The following is an 18,771-nucleotide window of genomic DNA, read 5'->3' as shown; positions in this document are numbered from 1 at the left end:
GGGTCAATGGGTCCTCCTGAGAATATGTAATTTCCCTTAAAAGATTTAGCTAAATGACACTAGTTTCCAGCGTTCCCCCCAAAATCAAATACTTTATACGATTTGTATTACACTATTTCAAAGTATAATCTTGCTTTAAAGTTTGAACCCAAATTTTAAAACATTTATTCATATTTGCTGTGTTCTGACACAATGTCATTAATTAGTACTTTTTCTTTTATAAAATGTACTTTTCTTATTTCTACGAAGGTTCAATTTCAATTCATTTCCTAGCAAGTATAAAGTAAAAAATATGATATATGAATTGTCTGATGCAATGTTTTTGCGAAGAAATAGGAGCTGCAATACTCCAAACAGATCAACACACACTCTAAAAAATGCTATGTTGGCTTTAATTAACTTTTTTATGTCAACAGGTTCCACGTAACTAGGTTACGTTAGATTTATGTAACATTATTTATTTCAATTAACTTAAGTTAATTACATAAGGTTAATCCAATGCCGTTTAGCTGAATAAGGTTAACAGTCTTAATTTTGTCCAAAACAATTAAGTTAATTAAGAAACTGGATTATTTGTTTTGGCTGAATGTAAAAATATAAATTTTAGGATAATTGAACTTAATTAACTTAATTGGTTTGGACAAAATTAAGACTGATTTGAAATTGTTTACCAATTTCACCATCATCACCATTTTTAATCTATTGCAGCGTGTCTATTTTCCTTACACTTTGAAAAATAAACTTTGAAAAACAACTATGGTTTCCTAGAATCTCATCAGCTGGTAGAAATTTTTTGCGTCTATCTTACACCTATCGCAGGTGTTGCCTGCACCACCTTATCAACAGCAAAAGAAAACATTTACAAGAGTTGTGAATGTGCAAACGCTGAAATGAACGTTAAAATGTAAATGTTAATGTAAATGTAAATGTAAACGTTAAATGTTTTACGTTGAAATGTATGTTATTAAATTAAAAATGCAACGAAATAAAGATAAGAAAACATCTTTCTAGTGACCCTCAAAATCTGTGCATACAACAAAACACAGTGCATCTGTGGTGCTTAATAACTATTGAAGTTATTAAACACCCCTGAATTCAGTAATGACGTGTTTTATGCAATATTTATTTCACGTTTTGATTTTAACTCAATACATTTGAATGCGCTAAAGGTCTATAAATGAACTTTAACATCTTAATATTTGGTAAAAATTCAACTTAAAGCCTGCGCAAAATGAAATACATCCTAGCTACTTTCTAAATTCTTGTTACGGAACTCATTTCGAACAATTCACCCATGCATATGTTTAAAAAAAAAAAAATAGACATCTCTCTGGTAGCATATGGATAACTTCTCTATGACGCTACTTCAGATTCAATGTGGCTTTAATCCTATATAGCTGTTTATGACATCATGACTCTCTTTATATACTCAGGTTTTTTGGCTCAGATAAGGTCCAGTTCTGGTTTATTTCTTTGCTCTTGGTTGACATGTGGCATTGCTATGGCCTGCTTGTGGCCCAGATCTGGCAAACAGGAGTGAGCCACCTAAGGGCCATCATTCCACGCTGCATGTGGGCCAGATCATCTTTCCACATCTGCCAGATGTGGGCCGGATCTGGGCCGTCACAGTGGGATTAGTGAAATGAACTACACTTGTACAGAATTTATTAATATTTGTTCATTTCAACTTTTACTAATACTTGATTACATTTTTGTTAACATTAATTAATGCACTGTGAACTAACATGAACAAACAATGAACAATTTTATTTTTATCAACTAACATTAACAAATATTAATAAATACAATAACACATGTACTGCTCATGGTTAGTTCATAGTTAATACATTAACTAATGTTAACTAATGAACCTTATTGTAAAGTGTTACCAAAATACCTCCTTAAAGCAACAACTGCTCACTTTTTACAGTGTACATAAGAATAAATGAAAAAACAAACACACAGCATAAGCGACCAATAAGAAAGATCTATGGTGCACTCTGATTAAAGTGCACAAGCAGGTATTTGATCACATGCTTCACCTCTGTCCCACTCATACTGGTACCACCTCTTATTGCTCTGTCCCACTTTATATAGAACATGAAACTGAGAGAAGGACATAGAAAGATATAAACTGGGCTAGTCGGCTGTAAGGAACATTTTGGAGAAAAGGGATGGAACTCTTTGGCTCATTGGTGTTGGTTTTAGTCCTGGCTGTGTTGGTGTTGGTGAAATGGAAAAGAAAGGCAAGTGGACTTTCCTTTAAGGAACAATATATATATGGGAATATACTGCAAAATATAATGCGATCGATTACATAATACATTTCCATGAATGGGAAACTAGTGCTTATATTTTTTGAATATACTGCAATATATGCATTGTTAATGTATGGGTATATATTAATACATATAAAATATTTATAAATGAAGACAAACAGCATTACATGTAATATTCATAAAGTTGTATTCTTTATTGTGTACATATATTGCCCATACATGTTCCTATATAAATGTGAATGTATGTTCACACACATATATACACACACACATTCACGGAATGAAAGGTTTTGATGATAGGAGTTTTTGGGGTTACCATTGTGCTGAAGAGTAAAGCCTGTGGTTCGGTTGATGACTGGCCAAACACCATTAATACTATAATTACTCTATTTTAAAAGTAATAGCAGTACACTCCTCAGTACAGCGATAGTCTCTTGAATAAATGCTTTAGTACATGCAGGTGTGCTTGTGCTTTTGTTAACAAGCTAAAAAATATGAAATATTTATAATGCAAATAATTATAAAATATAATAAATATATTACATTAGATATTTCAAATTCTCTCTATATATATGTTTATGCTTGAATGAGTAAATATATCTGCAATATATTACACATGCAGTACCATATCTAATCACATACATCTATATATTATAGTGTATTACTGAATATAAAATTACATACATTATGATATATTAGTATTGTCACATATTTTTCAATATATGAAAAGCGGCAATTCCTTATGTATTATTCAATATGTTGTTAACAATATATTATTCTGTATATTTTCAAATATACTGTTAAACCATTTAATATATTGATCATTCATATATTGGGGAAATATATTTTCTTTTCATAAGGGTTCTTTACCCCCAGGGCCGCTGGCACTGCCACTGATTGGAAACTTGGTAATAATGGACAAGCATGCACCCTTTAAAAGCTTCATGAAGGTAAGCAGAATCATGTACTTCTGAATGTTATGCTTCAAATATGAGCACATGAATTGCAGGGTATTGTAAGGCATTGGATTTGAATATTGTGCAGTTCACGAGTTCACACTTACATACAATTTGAGGGGGTAAAGTTTAATGCGTATTTGGCGTGCTGTCCGGAGGGAGGGCTCCGAGCTCGGAGTTCGGCCCGAACCCAGAGTACTCCCCCCGTATGTAAGTGTTTAGGACTAGAAGTGTGGAGAAGGGGTGGTGGAGGGATGCTGCAAAACTGTCAATGGATTGAGGTGAGACTGCTGAGTATATATACACCTCTTACCATTGATTGCTGAGTGTTCTCCACTTGTGTTAATTATCTGAACGTGCTCCTCCCGAACTTTGTTAATAAAACCTCATATGTTTACCAGTGCATCACAATGCAGTTGCCTTTGATGAATAAAAATGCCATAGAGAGATTTCATTGTTGTTTGTGAAACATTGGTTTTAGTTTAGCAAATTACATATAGTATGAAATACTCATAAACACCTAATGAGTTTGCACTGGTGTGTAACAGTAAATTCTATTCTCTCAACAGTGGAGTAAAACCTATGGGCCTGTGATGACGGTGTACCTTGGACCCCAAAGAACGGTGGTTCTGGTCGGATATGAGACAGTGAAAGAGGCTCTGGTGGACCAGGCAGATGACTTCAAAGGCAGAGCCCCCGTTCCCTTTCTAAACACAATTCTGAGAGGCTACGGTGAGATTATTGTTTATTGTTGTCAAAGACGACCGTTGTCAGTTTAATGTAGTTCAGTCTAGATTTCAATCTCTCTAAAATGTTTGTAGGTTTGACCATCAGTAATGGAGATCGTTGGCTTCAACTGAGGCGGTTCACTCTCACCACACTGAGGGATTTTGGAATGGGACGCAAACGAATGGAACAGTGGATTCAAGAAGAGAGCAGGCATTTGATGAACAGTTTTGAAGAAACCAAATGTGAGGAAAGAGAGCATTTGACATTTGCATCCTATGAGTTCAGTACAAGTGCAGTGGTATACATGGAGTGTTCTGCACTCACAGCTGTGAGAGTTGTATGCTAAAGTTTTTCTCCTTTAGTGACACCAGTCGACCCAACCGTCTTCCTGAGTCGGGCTGTGTCCAACGTGATCTGTTCCCTGGTGTTTGGGCAGCGCTTTGATTATGATGACAAAAGCTTCCTGCACTTGCTCCAGATCCTCTCCAGGCTTCTGCGCTTTGTCAGCAGCCCAGCAGTCCAGGTGAGCAGAAGTTTCAAAAGTGGCCATTCTGTTTTTCTATGCAAAGACCATCTCCTGTGTGAAAGTCTTCTTAACTGTCTTCTCAACCCCAACAGCTGTACAACATCTTCCCTAAACTAATGCAGTTATTGCCTGGGAGTCATCATACCATGTTTAGAGAGGTAGATGACATCAAAGCCTTCATTATGACAAAAATCACGGAGCATGAGCAGAATTTGGACTTCAGTGACCCGAAGGACTTTATTGACTGCTTCCTTATCAGACTCAAACAGGTACAGAAAGGTTGTTTCTTTTCTTTTCTCTTATCTCTTCTATACCCAAGTTTATCTGCCCCTGGGATCAAATAACTTGGGTTTAGATAGTCTGTTGGCTTGTCTAGCAGAGGTAAAGGCCTGGATGTCGCTAAATTTCCTTCACCTTAATGATGGTAAAACTGAGATCATAGTTTTTGAACCATCAGAAGCTGCTAGCTCCCTTTGCCCAAATTTTGGCTCTTTATCTCCATGTGTGAAACCATTAGTGAAGAATCTGGGCGTGGTTTTTGATAGTGCTCTCAAATTTGACAAACAGATTAATACGGTAGTCAAAACCAGTTTTTTTCATCTTAGAGTTTTAGCCAAAGTGAAATCATTTCTTTCTTTTAAGGACTTTGAAAGGGTGATTCATGCTTTTATTTCGACAAGGCTTGACTATTGTAATTCCCTGTATCTGGGCACTAATCAAGCAACTCTTAACCGTCTGCAAATGGTGCAGAATGCAGCTGCCAGGCTCCTTACTGGTGTGCGCAAACGAGAGCACATTACCCCTGTTCTTAAATCTCTGCATTGGCTCCCAATCCATTACAGAATTGATTTTAAAGTTGTGATGCTGGTTTTTAAATCCTTGAATGGATTGGCTCCTGTATACGTCTCTGATTTACTTTCCATCCACAATCCTGGAAGGTCTCTTAGGTCATCCAACCAGAGACTGTTAAATGTTCCGCGGGTCAGATTAAAAACGAGAGGAGATCGAGCCTTTGCCGTTGCTGCACCAAAACTTTGGAACAGCTTACCTGTTTTTATTAGAACTGCCACTACACTACATGAGTTTAAAGCTAAACTCAAAACCTATTATTTTTCTCTGGCTTATAATTGTAGCTGATTTGTGCGGTGTCTGGTATGTTCTGTGTTTTGTCATGTTTTCTTATGTAGTAAATGATGTTAATGCCAATGTTTTGTGCAATAATGTACAGCACCTTGGTCAACAATCGTTGTTTTTAGTGGTGCTATATAAATAAAGTTGAGTTGAGTTGAGTTGAGTTCTATATACACATTGTTCAGCATTTACTTAGACAATGTATACAATTCCTGTTCTGTTTCTTTGTGTGCTACGGCAGGAGAAACACAATACTGACACAGAATTCCACAAGGATAACATGTTGGCAACTGTTATAAATCTGTTTGTAGCTGGGACAGAGACCACAAGCACAACTATCAGATATGCCCTGATGATGATGATCAAGCACCCCCACATACAGGGTATGTTCGTAAGATGTCCCTAATTGCCCTCCTTAAAGGAGAACTCCGGTCAATTTTAACATTGAGCTCATTTTTTTGTCAATTTGGAGTGCTGTCAATACAGAGAACAACGACAAAAATCGGTGTTGCCTACACCGTGTTATCCTCTTTTTAATATATGCACCCTGTTGACTTCAATGGGGCAATATTTAAACCTACTTTTAGCCTCTTAACACCCTTGATGTGTCATTACAAGTGCACAGGTCATGTGAGTGATTCCTTCTGAGTGAACACGAGTGAATCTGACTGCAGTAGATGTGAAAGAAATGAATAAAAATTATGTTATTTAAGCCAGCGCAAATACCTGTATTTACATCCTGTTTTCGGTTGAAGTCCAAAGTAGTCGATTGTCGAGTTCACGCGCATAGGTTTAGTTACCTATGATCACGCACGTGAACTCGGCAATCGACTACTTTGGACTTCAACCGAAAACAGGATGTAAATACAGGTATTTGCGCTGGCTTAAATAACATCATTTTTATCCATTTCTTTCACATCTACTGCAGTCAGATTCACTCGTGTTCACTCAGAAGGAATCACTCACATGACCTGTGCACTTGTAATGACACATCAAGGATGTTAAGAGGCTAAAAGCAGGTTTAAATATTGCCCCATTGAAGTCAACAGGGTGCAAATTTTAAAAAGAGGATAACACGGTGTAGGCAACACCGATTTTTGTCGTTGTTCTCTGTATTGACAGCACTCCAAATTGACAATTTTTTTTTTAAATTAAGTTCTCCTTTAACTTGCTGTTAAGCTAAGTGCACACTACGAGACTGAGAATCACTGTTCTACTCACTTAAAGACACACTGTCTCATTGTGTGTTGTGTTGATGCACACACAACACAAAAATATAGATTGACAGTGTTTACTAAGACAGATGTTTGTTTTATTTTTTGCTACCACTTCCCATTGTCTTGTTTTCTAATGCACTCTTTCACTATCAAAGTCTCATAGTTTCACTGTTATTCATTGCTATTCTTTCTCTTGTCAGTACAGTGCACACACATGAAGAATAATCCACCAGATTTCAAACAAGTTTAAACAAGTCTGAAATATATTGCATCATAATTTTTCACAGATATGCATACTACAAGAGTGTTGGACTTAAGTTTAAGTTTATTTGTTTACAAGGGCAGTGCACATTAATAAACATGGCTGTATATGTACGGAAATTTGCCCAAAAGGCTATTTTTCATCTGTAGACCCTTGACAGAACGTCAGAAAAAAGTAGAGAGAGAGAAAAAAAAACATTAACATTATCAAATACATAATAAAAATACAAGTGCATGATTCCACTTCTTGTCTAAAATATCAGAGAAAAAAAGGCTTGCTTTTGTAGTGTGATTTTAGCTTTACAGGGGTCAGGACTAATACAAGAAATACATTTTTAGCCTAACACTGAGTGTACACCCCGCACTCGATCGCTGTCACGTCGCAACAGCTATAAGCTGTCCACACCGGACGTGACAACGTGACCATTGAAAATCCATTTGTTCTTCATATGAGAAGTAGCGTGAGCGCTTAAAGTACGTCAGAAATAGAAAGGGGCATCAGTTTACCGTGGCGAATTTGTTGTGATGCATCACATCCAGTGTAGACAGCATCACTGATTATAATGGGTTCTATGTGATTTTGTCGCGCCGCTCTCGTCTGGTGTAGACACGGTGTAGCTGTGATAGTATTCTGTACTTATTATTTGCTTTCTGTCTTGTTTTTTTATTTTTATTATATCATATATAATTTTAATCAATGAATATTTGGTGTATTTGATCTAGAGCAAATTCAGAGGGAGATTGATGGAGTTATTGGACAGAACAGGGTCCCTACAATGGATGACAGGAAGTCCCTTCCTTTCACTGATGCTGTGATTCATGAAGTACAACGGTACATGGACATTGCCCCACTAAGTGTCCCCCATTATGCCACGCATGACATCTCGTTCAGAGGTTACGTAATACCAAAGGTAACAATGAACAAATGCAATGGTCATTTCCTCTTATCTTGGAAATTACTAAATTTGTGAAAATGCATAAAATATTTCCCAATAATCTCTAGTTGGTGTATTGTGTTGAATCTGGATGTTTTGTGTAATTTTGAATTGATTTTATTTCACTAGGACACAGTGATCATTCCCCTGCTGCACTCTGTCCTCAGGGATGAGGTACAGTGGGAAACCCCTTGGACATTTAACCCAGAGCACTTTCTGGATGCCAATGGCAACTTTAAAAAGAATCCAGCCTTTTTCCCTTTTTCTGCAGGTAAACTCTGTAAAGTATCTCATGTCAATCCAGAGTTAATCAAAGTTATCTTTCTAGCTTTGCAAATGAGTTTGGAATTGTGGGACTGAGTGCACTCCCTATCTACATTTCAGTACAAACACAAACACAAACACACACACACACACACACGTTTGATTTACTATCTTTGTGGGTACTAGAATGGATTTTATACTGTCCAAACTGTATATGCTCTCCCCTAACACTAACACTAACTCTACCCCTAAACCCACCCATTACACAAAACTTTCTGCATTTTTACATTTTCAAAAAACATCATCCTGTATTGTTTATAAGCTTATTTCCTAATGGGGACCAAAAAATTAGATATTGTCCCGACAAACTAGGGTTTACCAGGGCCACACAGTCACTCACAGCATGAATAACCATGCATTAATTTATTTTACACCTTTTAAATCAAGTTTTAAACAGACCAATATAATCAGAGAATAATTTTAAATTTTAAGCTCCAAATTGTGACACTAAAACGTATTTCATAAATAACATGAATCATTTTATTTGGTCTTGCATCTCTGCAGGTAAACGCGCTTGTGTGGGTGAGTCTCTGGCTCGTATGGAGCTCTTTCTGTTCATCGTGTCTCTGCTTCAGAAGTTCAGCTTCAGTAGTCCAAAGGGTCCAGATGGCATAGACACCAGTCCTGAATTCAGCAGCTTTGCCAACATGCCTCGATTCTATGAGCTCATTGCCTCCCCCCGCTGAACAACATGGATATTGCTATTTGTCTCATTTTACAAGAATGTGGATGTACAGTATATATGGAGAGAGAGTGGCCATAATAAGCACAGAGTACAAATTGATCAAAGGATATATCTTTTGCACATACGATTTTTTGATGAGCCTATTTTGTCAAAATTTAAATAAAACTGAAAAGCATACTATAGTGCAGTGGTTCCCCATATGTACTCCCTTTCGAAAGGGAACTCTATGAGGTACAGTAATATGATGTTATATGATTTGTAAAAGTGCACATAAGATTGCAACCGTAAATTAAATTTGCACGTGCAAGAGAAGATTTATAAAGGGGTTAATCGCCTTAAGTGTAAGAAAAAGATATTTGCAACATTTTACTGTTATTCATAAGTGTAATACATGTATTATGAAACTGCAGCTTCATGCTTACGCAACATAAATATGATCTGTATTCTTCTGACTTCCATTCTTTCCGCGTTTACAATTTTGGCACATTTTTTCCGCACAAATACGGCCAAAAGCACTGCAAGCCTGTGAACAGCAATTTGCAAGCGAAAACAACAGTCAGGAACTGCAAAACAGACTGATCTCGTAAAACCAACCTTTGTGTAAAAAATAAACTGTTGCAAATGTCTAAATCACTTGTGTAGGGGTGTTACGGGTGTTGTGCAGGTGGAAGGAAACTCAAAGTCCAAAGGCTTCAATACAAACGATTTACTTCAAAAAACTCTCAGATACTGACAGGCAGGATGACAGCCAGGATGACAGGCAGGATGACAGGCAGGATGACAGGCAGGATGACAGGCAGGATGACAGGCAGGAAGACTCACACAAAACACCTTACTTAAACGTAGAACCGACACTGAAGACTGAAACACTCAGGGCTTAAATACAAGGGAGAACAGATCAGGGAAACAAGACACAGCTGACAAGACTAACGAGGAACCAGGTGTGACAGATGAACTAAATGACAGTGACCATGGAAACCAAGGAGTGGCAGGAAAACAGAACAAAGGAAGACATGTGACCAGTGACAAAAACACTCAGACAGAACAGAAACGTGACATAACTCCCCCCTCCCGGTAGGCGCGTCCTCGTGCCGTAGAAAGACCACAGGGGTGGGAGGGTAGGCGCCCTGGAGGCTGACGGGGAAGACAAGGCAAGGGAGACAAGGCAGGAAGCCTCCAGGGCGGAGCAGGCTGTGGGTGTGGCCACGGCGGAGCAGGCTGTGGGTGTGGCCACGGCGGAGCAGGCTGTGGGTGTGGCCACGGCGGAGCAGACTGTGGGTGTGGCCAGGACGGAGACGTCCCCTCGGGCGGCCACGGCGGAGACGACCCCTCGAGCGGCCACGGCGGAGACGGCAGATCCGGGGCTTCAAGGATCCCCCATCGAGCCGGAAGGACCCGGAGCCGAGGCGACACCACAGGTCCAGAGGGCCAAGGCGGATCTGAAGGCACATGGGACCGAGGCGGAGAAGGGGCTCTGGAAGGCGGTGAGGCCAGTGCGAATGAGGACGACAGTGGAGCAGGAGGGAAGACGGAGCCCGGTGGAGCTGAAGGGACGAAGGGCAGAGGCGCAGCCGGCAGCTCGGAGTCCCGTGGTGGAGCCAGGGTGACGGCTGACCAATGCGGAGATGGAAGGACGAGAGAGCCTGGCGGAGCTAGAGGGCTGACAGGACACGGCGGAGAGGAGGACACTATGGGCTGAGGAGGAGCTGAAGGGTCGGAGGAGCAAGGTGGAGTCTGAGGTTCAGGGGACTGAGGCGAGGACAGGGGATCCACTGACCAGGGCGATGCGGAGGCCTGGAGTCCCGGAGGCGGCTCCACAGCAGCACTGGCAGGTAGCTGTGGATGGGCAGCAGGGTCGACAGGGCTCAGTAGAGGCAAAACCGTGGAGCATGAAGACACTAACAGCGGAGGTGGGAGAGGGAGGCTGGGTGGGATCCGCGATGAGGGCTTTGAGCTGGACGGGACCAGCGGCGAAGAGGGCTCTGAGCTGGGCAGCGATGAGGGCTCTGTGCTGGGCAGCGATGAGGGCTCTGTGCTGGGCAGCGATGAGGGCTCTGTGCTGGGCAGCGATGAGGGCTCTGTGCTGGGCAGCGATGAGGGCTCTGTGCTGGGCAGCGATGAGGGCTCTGTGCTGGGCAGCGATGAGGGCCCTGTGCTGGGCAGCGATGAGGGCCCTGTGCTGGCCAGCGAAGAGGGCTCTGTGCTGGGCAGCGATGAGGGCTCTGTGCTGGGCAGCGATGAGGGCCCTGTGCTGGGCAGCGATGAGGGCCCTGTGCTGGGCAGCGATGAGGGCCCTGTGCTGGGCAGCGATGAGGGCCCTGTGCTGGGCAGCGAAGAGGGCCCTGTGCTGGGCAGATCCAGCGACGAGGGCTTTGTGCTGGACGGGACCAGCGGTGAAGAAGGCTCTGTGCTGGACGGGACCAGCGGTGAAGAAGGCTCTGTGCTGGACGGGACCAGCGGTGAAGAAGGCTCTGTGCTGGACAGACCCAGCGGTGAAGAAGGCTCTGTGCTGGATGGGACCAGCGGTGAAGAAGGCTCTGTGCTGGACGGGACCAGCGGTGAAGAAGGCTCGGTGCTGGACGGGACCAGCGGAGAAGAAGTCTCTGTGCTGGGCGGGACCAGCGGAGAAGAAGACTCTGTGCTGGACGGGACCAGCGGTGAAGAAAGTTCTGTGCTGGACGGGACCAGCGGGGAAGAAGGTTCTGTTGGACAGTCGCTGTGAGCTATTTCGGCTGGAGCAGCATATTTGAAGGCTTTCCTGACCGACATGAAGGCTGGGTCAAACATCTTCAATGCTAGATCCGCGCTATTAGACACCAGCTTACGAGCTCGGGGCCAGAAGATCCCCGCAATCAATCTCCCCATAGTCTCTTCCTTCTTTTGGTCGGTTCTTCTGTTACGGGTGTTGTGCAGGTGGAAGGAAACTCAAAGTCCAAAGGCTTCAATGCAAACGATTTACTTCAAAAAACTCTCAGATACAGACAGGCAGGATGACAGGCAGGCAGGATGACAGGCAGGATGACAGGCAGGATGACAAGGCAGGATGACAGGCAGGATGACAGGCAGGATGACAGGCAGGATGACAGGCAGGATGACAGGCAGGATGACAGGCAGGATGACAGGCAGGATGACAGGCAGGATGACAGGCAGGATGACAGGCAGGATGACAGGCAGGATGACAGGCAGGATGACAGGCAGGATGACAGGCAGGAAGACTCACACAAAACCCCTTACTTAAACGTAGAACCAACACTGAAGACTGAAACACTCAGGGCTTAAATACAAGGGAGAACAGATCAGAGAAACAAGACACAGCTGACAAGACTAACGAGGAACCAGGTGTGACAGATGAACTAAATGACAGTGACCATGGAAACCAAGGAGTAGCGGGAAAACAGAACAAAGGAAGACATGTGACCAGTGACAAAAACACTCAGACAGAACAGAAACGTGACAAGGGGGAGACCGGGGATGGTTGTAACACAGGTCAGTTGTAACAATTCCAATCTGTCCAATCAGGGACTAGTTACAAATCACCTGATTCACTTTGCACATGCTCAGTTTAGTCCTTATTCCACATGTGATAAAGTAGAGCCCTGTGGCAAACACAGCAGATGTTAGAATGAGAAAAAAAATATATATATATATTTTGAGATATGAAAGTAACTTTTTTTTCTTTGTTTATTTTTGTTATGGGAATTGTTGCTTTATAATTAAACTCATCAAATTTAAATTATGTTTATGTGTGTCTGTGTAGATATTTTCCATGCAAGTTGTTAGTGCTCATGTTTTGCCTGTTAGCTGTAAGGTGAGCTAGTTCATGCGTACATGACTCGGGGTTAGTTGTAACAACGAAACGTTACAACCTAACCCTAACACCTTACACACACACACACACACACACACACACACACACACACACACACACACACACACACACAATGTTCAATTTTATAATGGCCAATACTATGACTCACAGTAACAAACATGCTTACACACAGTGTTTGTGTTCAAGTTCAAATTATAATGGTCAATTACTATGACTGAGAGTGACAAACACACTGAGATTGAGAGTGACACACACACGGACACACACATCAGTTATATTGAAAAGTCAGTGTTGAATAAAAAGCTTTCAAAATCCATTTTTTTTGGATCAAAGTTCTTATTTCATTATGTTACATACTGTATCACCCCGGTGAATATCATAATTTTACTGTACATCTCACCCCAGGGTATGTTACAACTAACTCAGACTATGGGGTGAATTGTAACATTTCACTCCTCGTGTTTGAAACTAAACCATGCATTTTCTGTTTGTGTTGCAAAGATAATAGCTATGTCATTTGACAGCAGACACTTGTAACTAATTTGAATCACATTTTGAACACACTGGCTTAAAAGTACTCCAAGATATAGACAGAAAGGTCAAAAATGTTACAACCATCTCCGGTCTCCCTACATGGGGCATAAAAGTTCCCAAAATCACCCGATTTGTACAGTTGTTTCTTTCTTTTAGCTGTGCTTACAGTTTTGGCACGATTCTCTCACTCATTGAGTTTTGCAAGTGTGAAGAGGAGGGCGGGTCCACCTTCTTCATGTAGCCAATCAAATGAGCTTCTCGCTGACTCTCGATTTACTCTTATCTGATTGGTTCAATAAGCACACCAGTCGCCAGAACACATCTTTATCTTCTTTTGGCTCAGTATTGTTCTCCTTGCTGAAATAGTACTTTTAAAGTGTCCCTATTATGCTATTTTAAAGTTTCTTAAAGTTTGTTGTGGAGTCTCCTACAACAGGTTTACATGCATCAAAGGTCAAAAAACGTTTCATTTTCTCATAATATACATTTGCACATCACCACAAATGTCACAAACACCACAAACACCACAAACACCACAAACATCACCACAATGATTCTCAAACGACTCGTCAGATGAATCAATCTCTCTAAATCCCTCCTTTCCACAAGCTACTCTGCTCTGATTGGCCAGACAGCTCAGTCTGTTGTGATTGGTCTACCGTGTACAGCGTGCATGTCAAAAACAAAAATAGGACAACCTATCAGAGTATGACCCCGATTGGCCCATAGGTGGCACTACAGCAAGCAAAAGTACAAAATCGCTCATAACTCTTAGACTGTTTGTCCTAGACTCAAGTGTCTTACGCCACTGTGATCCCTGGCTCGAGGCGGACAAAACGTATATCTCCGCACCAAACCAGTCTAGGACAATTCTCTGGACTCTCTAAATCAATAATTATCGAAAAAAAGTTGATCTTTTGCATTTGGGTGGCTGTAACAGGGTCATTTAGAAAAGGGGCGTGACAAAATACACTCAAAAGCCTATAAATCCTAAATGAAAACTCATTTAAAAACACATCAAAACTGATGAGCATATGTGTCATAACATGGTGAAGAAGCATGCAGATTGGACCATAGGTGGCGCTACTACTGGCAAAAAGCTTTGAAAACCACATATTTCCTATGGTAAATTGCCTGTATTGGCTGTAAATGGACTTTTCCATCTATTATTTCAGTGGTTAAAAGCTTGCTAAATAAAACTTAATGTCTTAAATGCTTATGTGCTTAAAGGCCTTAAATGCTTGAACCCTGATAAATGCTGCTTGCAGCTTTAATTATTATTATTATTTTACTAAAATGAGTTATAATAATATTTTTTTTCTCTTTAATATATTACAATATATTGAGTAATACATAAGGAATTGCCTCTTTTCATTTATTGAAAAATATGTGACAAAATATTTACTAATATATCATAATGTATGTAATATATTTCTTTTTTTTATTATTACTTACATCATAAATGTTTCATATTTTCAAGCTAGTTGACAAAAGCACAACTGCATGTAAGTATTTAGCTAAGAGACTATCATCATACTGACAAGTGCACTGCCATTACTTTTAAAATATAGTTATTATAGTCTTAATGGTATTTGGCCCATCATCCACTGAACCACAGGCTTTACTCTTCAGCACAATGGTAACCTCAAAAACTCAGGCATACCAGAAAACCTTATAAATTCCAAAATAATAGAACATTAAACACTAACAGATCTCCCCCTATATTAATATTGAGCAAAACACATTAAATAACACTTAATTTTAAAATTTGCTCTCCTTTAACAGTCAGAAGCAAAGCATGCTGGGAACTAAAAATCTGTTGTAACGCATTCCGTGAATGTGTGTGTATATACTGTATTTGTGTGAACTTACATCCACATTTATATGGGAACATGTATGTGCAATATATGTACACAATAAAGGATAAAATATTGTGATATTGCATGTAATGCTATTTTTGTCTTCATTTATAAATATTTTATATGTATTAATATATAGTCATACATGGTCAATGCATATATTGCAGTATATTCAAAAATATAAGCACTAGTTTCCCATTTATGGAAGTGTATTATGTAATATATTGCATTATATTCACCTTATTTTTAACGGAAATACGGACGCAGCCAGTTGATGGTATTTTGTGCGAGACTTCCGGTCAGGCACTTCCGGTCACTGGCGAGCGTTGTTCGTAACAACTAACTCATCGTTATGGCTTCGAGGAAGACCGGGATTGTTTGTGCAGTTAGAGGTTGTCATAATAACTGGCACAAAAGAAAGATTTACTTGGAGCAGGAGTGTTTTAATCATCGAAATCATCGACATTTTAATAATCAGGCGCCCTACGACCGGTGACACACTGGCTGCGTGGCGTTTCTGTTGCGTGACGTTTTCTGTCTTTGCACACCAGAAACGTGTCTGACGCGGCGTTGCTGCTGCTAGGTGACATGATAAGCCTCATTGTGATATATTCGACATATGGGGAGAGAGTTGTGGAAGGCACTTAATGTTAAACATAAATATATAGCAGCAAAGACAACGTCGGCAGTATTGACGGCAAAATAGGCTACAGAATATTTCGTTCTGTATTGACCAAGCGGCAACCTCCCCGTCTCTCTCTTGAAACCAACACGGAAGTGAGTTAAACTGCAATTCGTTGACTGGCCGCTTGAGGCTGGTGTCAAAAGTGAGTAAAATCTGTATCTCCCCCATGTTAAAATTACCAACTTTACAGCAGAAAAAAACGTGTTTACAGCCTGGTGTCTGTATGTTTTTTTGGTCTATACAGCTAATTTTGCCCTTCATGACAACTGTGAGGGGGGTGATTTTTTTTATAACTCATCCGTTTAGTTGATTAATATTTAAAGTTCTGCATAATTAAGGGTGTGTCCACTTTTGAGTGACAGGTGGATTCCCGCTGATGTCAATGCTAGCCGTTTGTCTGCTGTTAGCCGCGTCACTTCGCCTCAGCAAATGTTGCTGCTGAACTTGCCATCTCTGCAGTGTTTGTGCTTTTTCGGGATTATTTCATACAATTGAATACACCCATTACTTTGCCCACGGCTTTGGATTCCGTCGTTGTCGTCGAGTATTGTTCGAGAGAACCAGTGCTGTATTTCAGTTGTTTTCCTCTGTGAACATGCACTAATGGATGTCTGACAATTTCGTTGCTTTTTGGAGTTTTCAGATTTAAAAAAGGTCTATAGATATAAAGGCTCGTTCGTTCTGCTCTCACGGAACAGATTGATTATAATATGCTTATGTACCGTCAGATGAAATCCTGCAGGTGTCGGCGCTTTCTCCGTCCATGCAATAAATCCTTGAATGAGCGCGGATTTTCAAGCGCATTTACTTGAACTTCATAGGTAATATATCTATGGTTTAACCCATTTGAGAGGCGGCCAAAATCGGAATTTAAAATGGACTGAATAAGCTCTCTACGAACTTGACGAGCGATGCCGCTGATGGACCATAGACTATAGAAAAGAGTGACTGACATGTAACTGTTATGCACATAAATCACTGTCACACACACTCTCTCAGAATAGTTACTGCATAATACATTTTCAACTAGCAGAATAGTACAGAATCACGATACACAGTCTCACTTGTAGCCATGTCTTTTAACTATTATAATATTTCGAAGGGCAAAAACAAGAACTTTTAATTGGCTTTTCATCATCAACTGTCACTTTAGCGCGAGGCCCTGTGCAGTCGCAGACTTGGTACTTTCCATAGGGTACTTTCAGTAGCATATAGCATTACCTCCCAAGCCTGAGCTAACTCGATCACGTCGAGCGGTGAGCCGCGAGCGTGCCAGGCTCCTCCAGCTCCACTCACGCCCCGCCTCTTTGCCCATTTTCTGTTATCCGGGAGTGACACAAGCGAGGCCAAGATGGCGACGGCCGACTCCGCCCACTTTTGGCTTCAAAAATGCTCTTCAGAAACCTACGGGTGACGTCACGGACACTACGTCCATATTTTTTTACAGTCTATGGTATTGACAGGTGCAATATTTGAAAATCGATAATTTTTTTTTTTTACATTTATATCTGCATTTATGTCAAAACCTAAATTCAAACATCAAAATGTCATTTATTAATATGTATTCATATCAAAATGACATACAAACATATTTTCCTATTCTATTTTGCCTGGAAACGCTTCCAAAACGCTTGCGTGTCGCGTGAAGAATATCCGATTCTATTTCTAGCATGCACGCGTTTTCCCTGAGACGCGCGTGTCACGCAGGCAGTGTGCAAGCTCTAAATAACCTGTTAATATGGGAGCCGAAATAACGGACACGCCACGCAGCCCATTTGAAGAAACGACCATATGTTTGTTCTTTTCATTTCGTGAACACAAGACCTACAGAAGACCACCCGATACCAGAAAAGTGGCTGGGCTACGAAGTCTGAATAAAAACTCCAAGGAGAAACAAAATCATTATAGTAACCCCTGTACAAAATCTAGTCATCATGGCATGATCATGATCATGGCATTTATTTTGTATGATTTATAATTATTTATAGCCATCTACTTATTGCTATCATGTGCTTTGGTTGCATTCTGATGACATTATTAATACATTTGACATGACAAAATAGCCTACCTCCATAGATATATTAACTTAGTCCAGCGTTGGCTCAACTGTGTTTAGGGCGGTGCTGAAGGCGCCGGCGAAGTTTTGGCAATCTGCCAGCTAGATGCATGAGTGTTTTCAACTAGGTCCGGTACCCGACCTGGGTGAGGCGGGGCTTTAGTTCTTTGTTGTATTCATCTGCTAAGGCATGTGTAACATTTTTCTGTCAACTCTGCATAATCCTTCACAATCGATATCGTTAGTAGCCCAGAGAAGCGAGGAAACGGAAGTGCCGCACAAAAAACGGAAACTGGACCCATATTTACTTCCGCATTCGAAAATAAGGTGAATATTGCAGTCTATTCCCATATATTTGGGTTCCATAAGGGTGACTTGACTTGACTTAAAGTGCAGTCTTGTGCATTTTCAATCATTGTCATCAAAACCATATAGTTTACATCAGGTAATACAGAGTACACTGTCATTTTGATAGCATGACTAAGCATTTTGACTATCTTGTTTGTGAGCAATGACACAAGGACTTGTCATTCTGATAGCACTGATATGTTCATTGACATAAATACTGAGTTTAGAGATAAACTAAGGGTTTTAGGCAAATTACAGGCATTTGCAGATAATCCATTGTGTGGTGCTGTTTGTACGAATTGTTTGGAGAAATGCACTTACTGGTTTGCAAATCTTAAGGATGATTCAAGAAATGTACTAAAGCAACTGAGAAAAACTGTCATAGTGAAAACTTCTAGTGCTGTGAAATTGCCTACC

The 18,771-nt window shown here is 40.6% G+C and overlaps 1 protein-coding gene and 1 long non-coding RNA gene across 2 annotated transcripts in view; one reads left to right on the top strand and one right to left on the bottom strand.

The window, feature by feature from the left end:
* Positions 1–18,771, bottom strand: part of LOC307166921 — a 293,883-nt gene that overhangs the window by 185,630 nt on the left and 89,482 nt on the right. The gene's annotated exons all lie outside the window — the stretch shown is intronic.
* Positions 2,036–9,665, top strand: LOC307166904 (cytochrome P450 2G1-like). Its single transcript, XM_079885664.1, has 10 exons — positions 2,036–2,246; positions 3,140–3,229; positions 3,805–3,967; positions 4,057–4,206; positions 4,327–4,487; positions 4,583–4,759; positions 5,863–6,004; positions 7,823–8,010; positions 8,164–8,305; positions 8,863–9,665. The coding sequence occupies exons 1-10, from the start codon at positions 2,175–2,177 to the stop codon at positions 9,042–9,044; spliced, it is 1,467 nt and encodes a 488-aa protein (XP_079741790.1). The 5' UTR covers positions 2,036–2,174; the 3' UTR covers positions 9,045–9,665.

Source organism: Squalius cephalus, assembly GCF_949319135.1.
Source record: "Squalius cephalus genome assembly, chromosome: 11".
Lineage (NCBI taxonomy): Eukaryota > Metazoa > Chordata > Actinopteri > Cypriniformes > Leuciscidae > Squalius > Squalius cephalus.
This window is presented reverse-complemented; position numbering and strand designations above follow the sequence as displayed.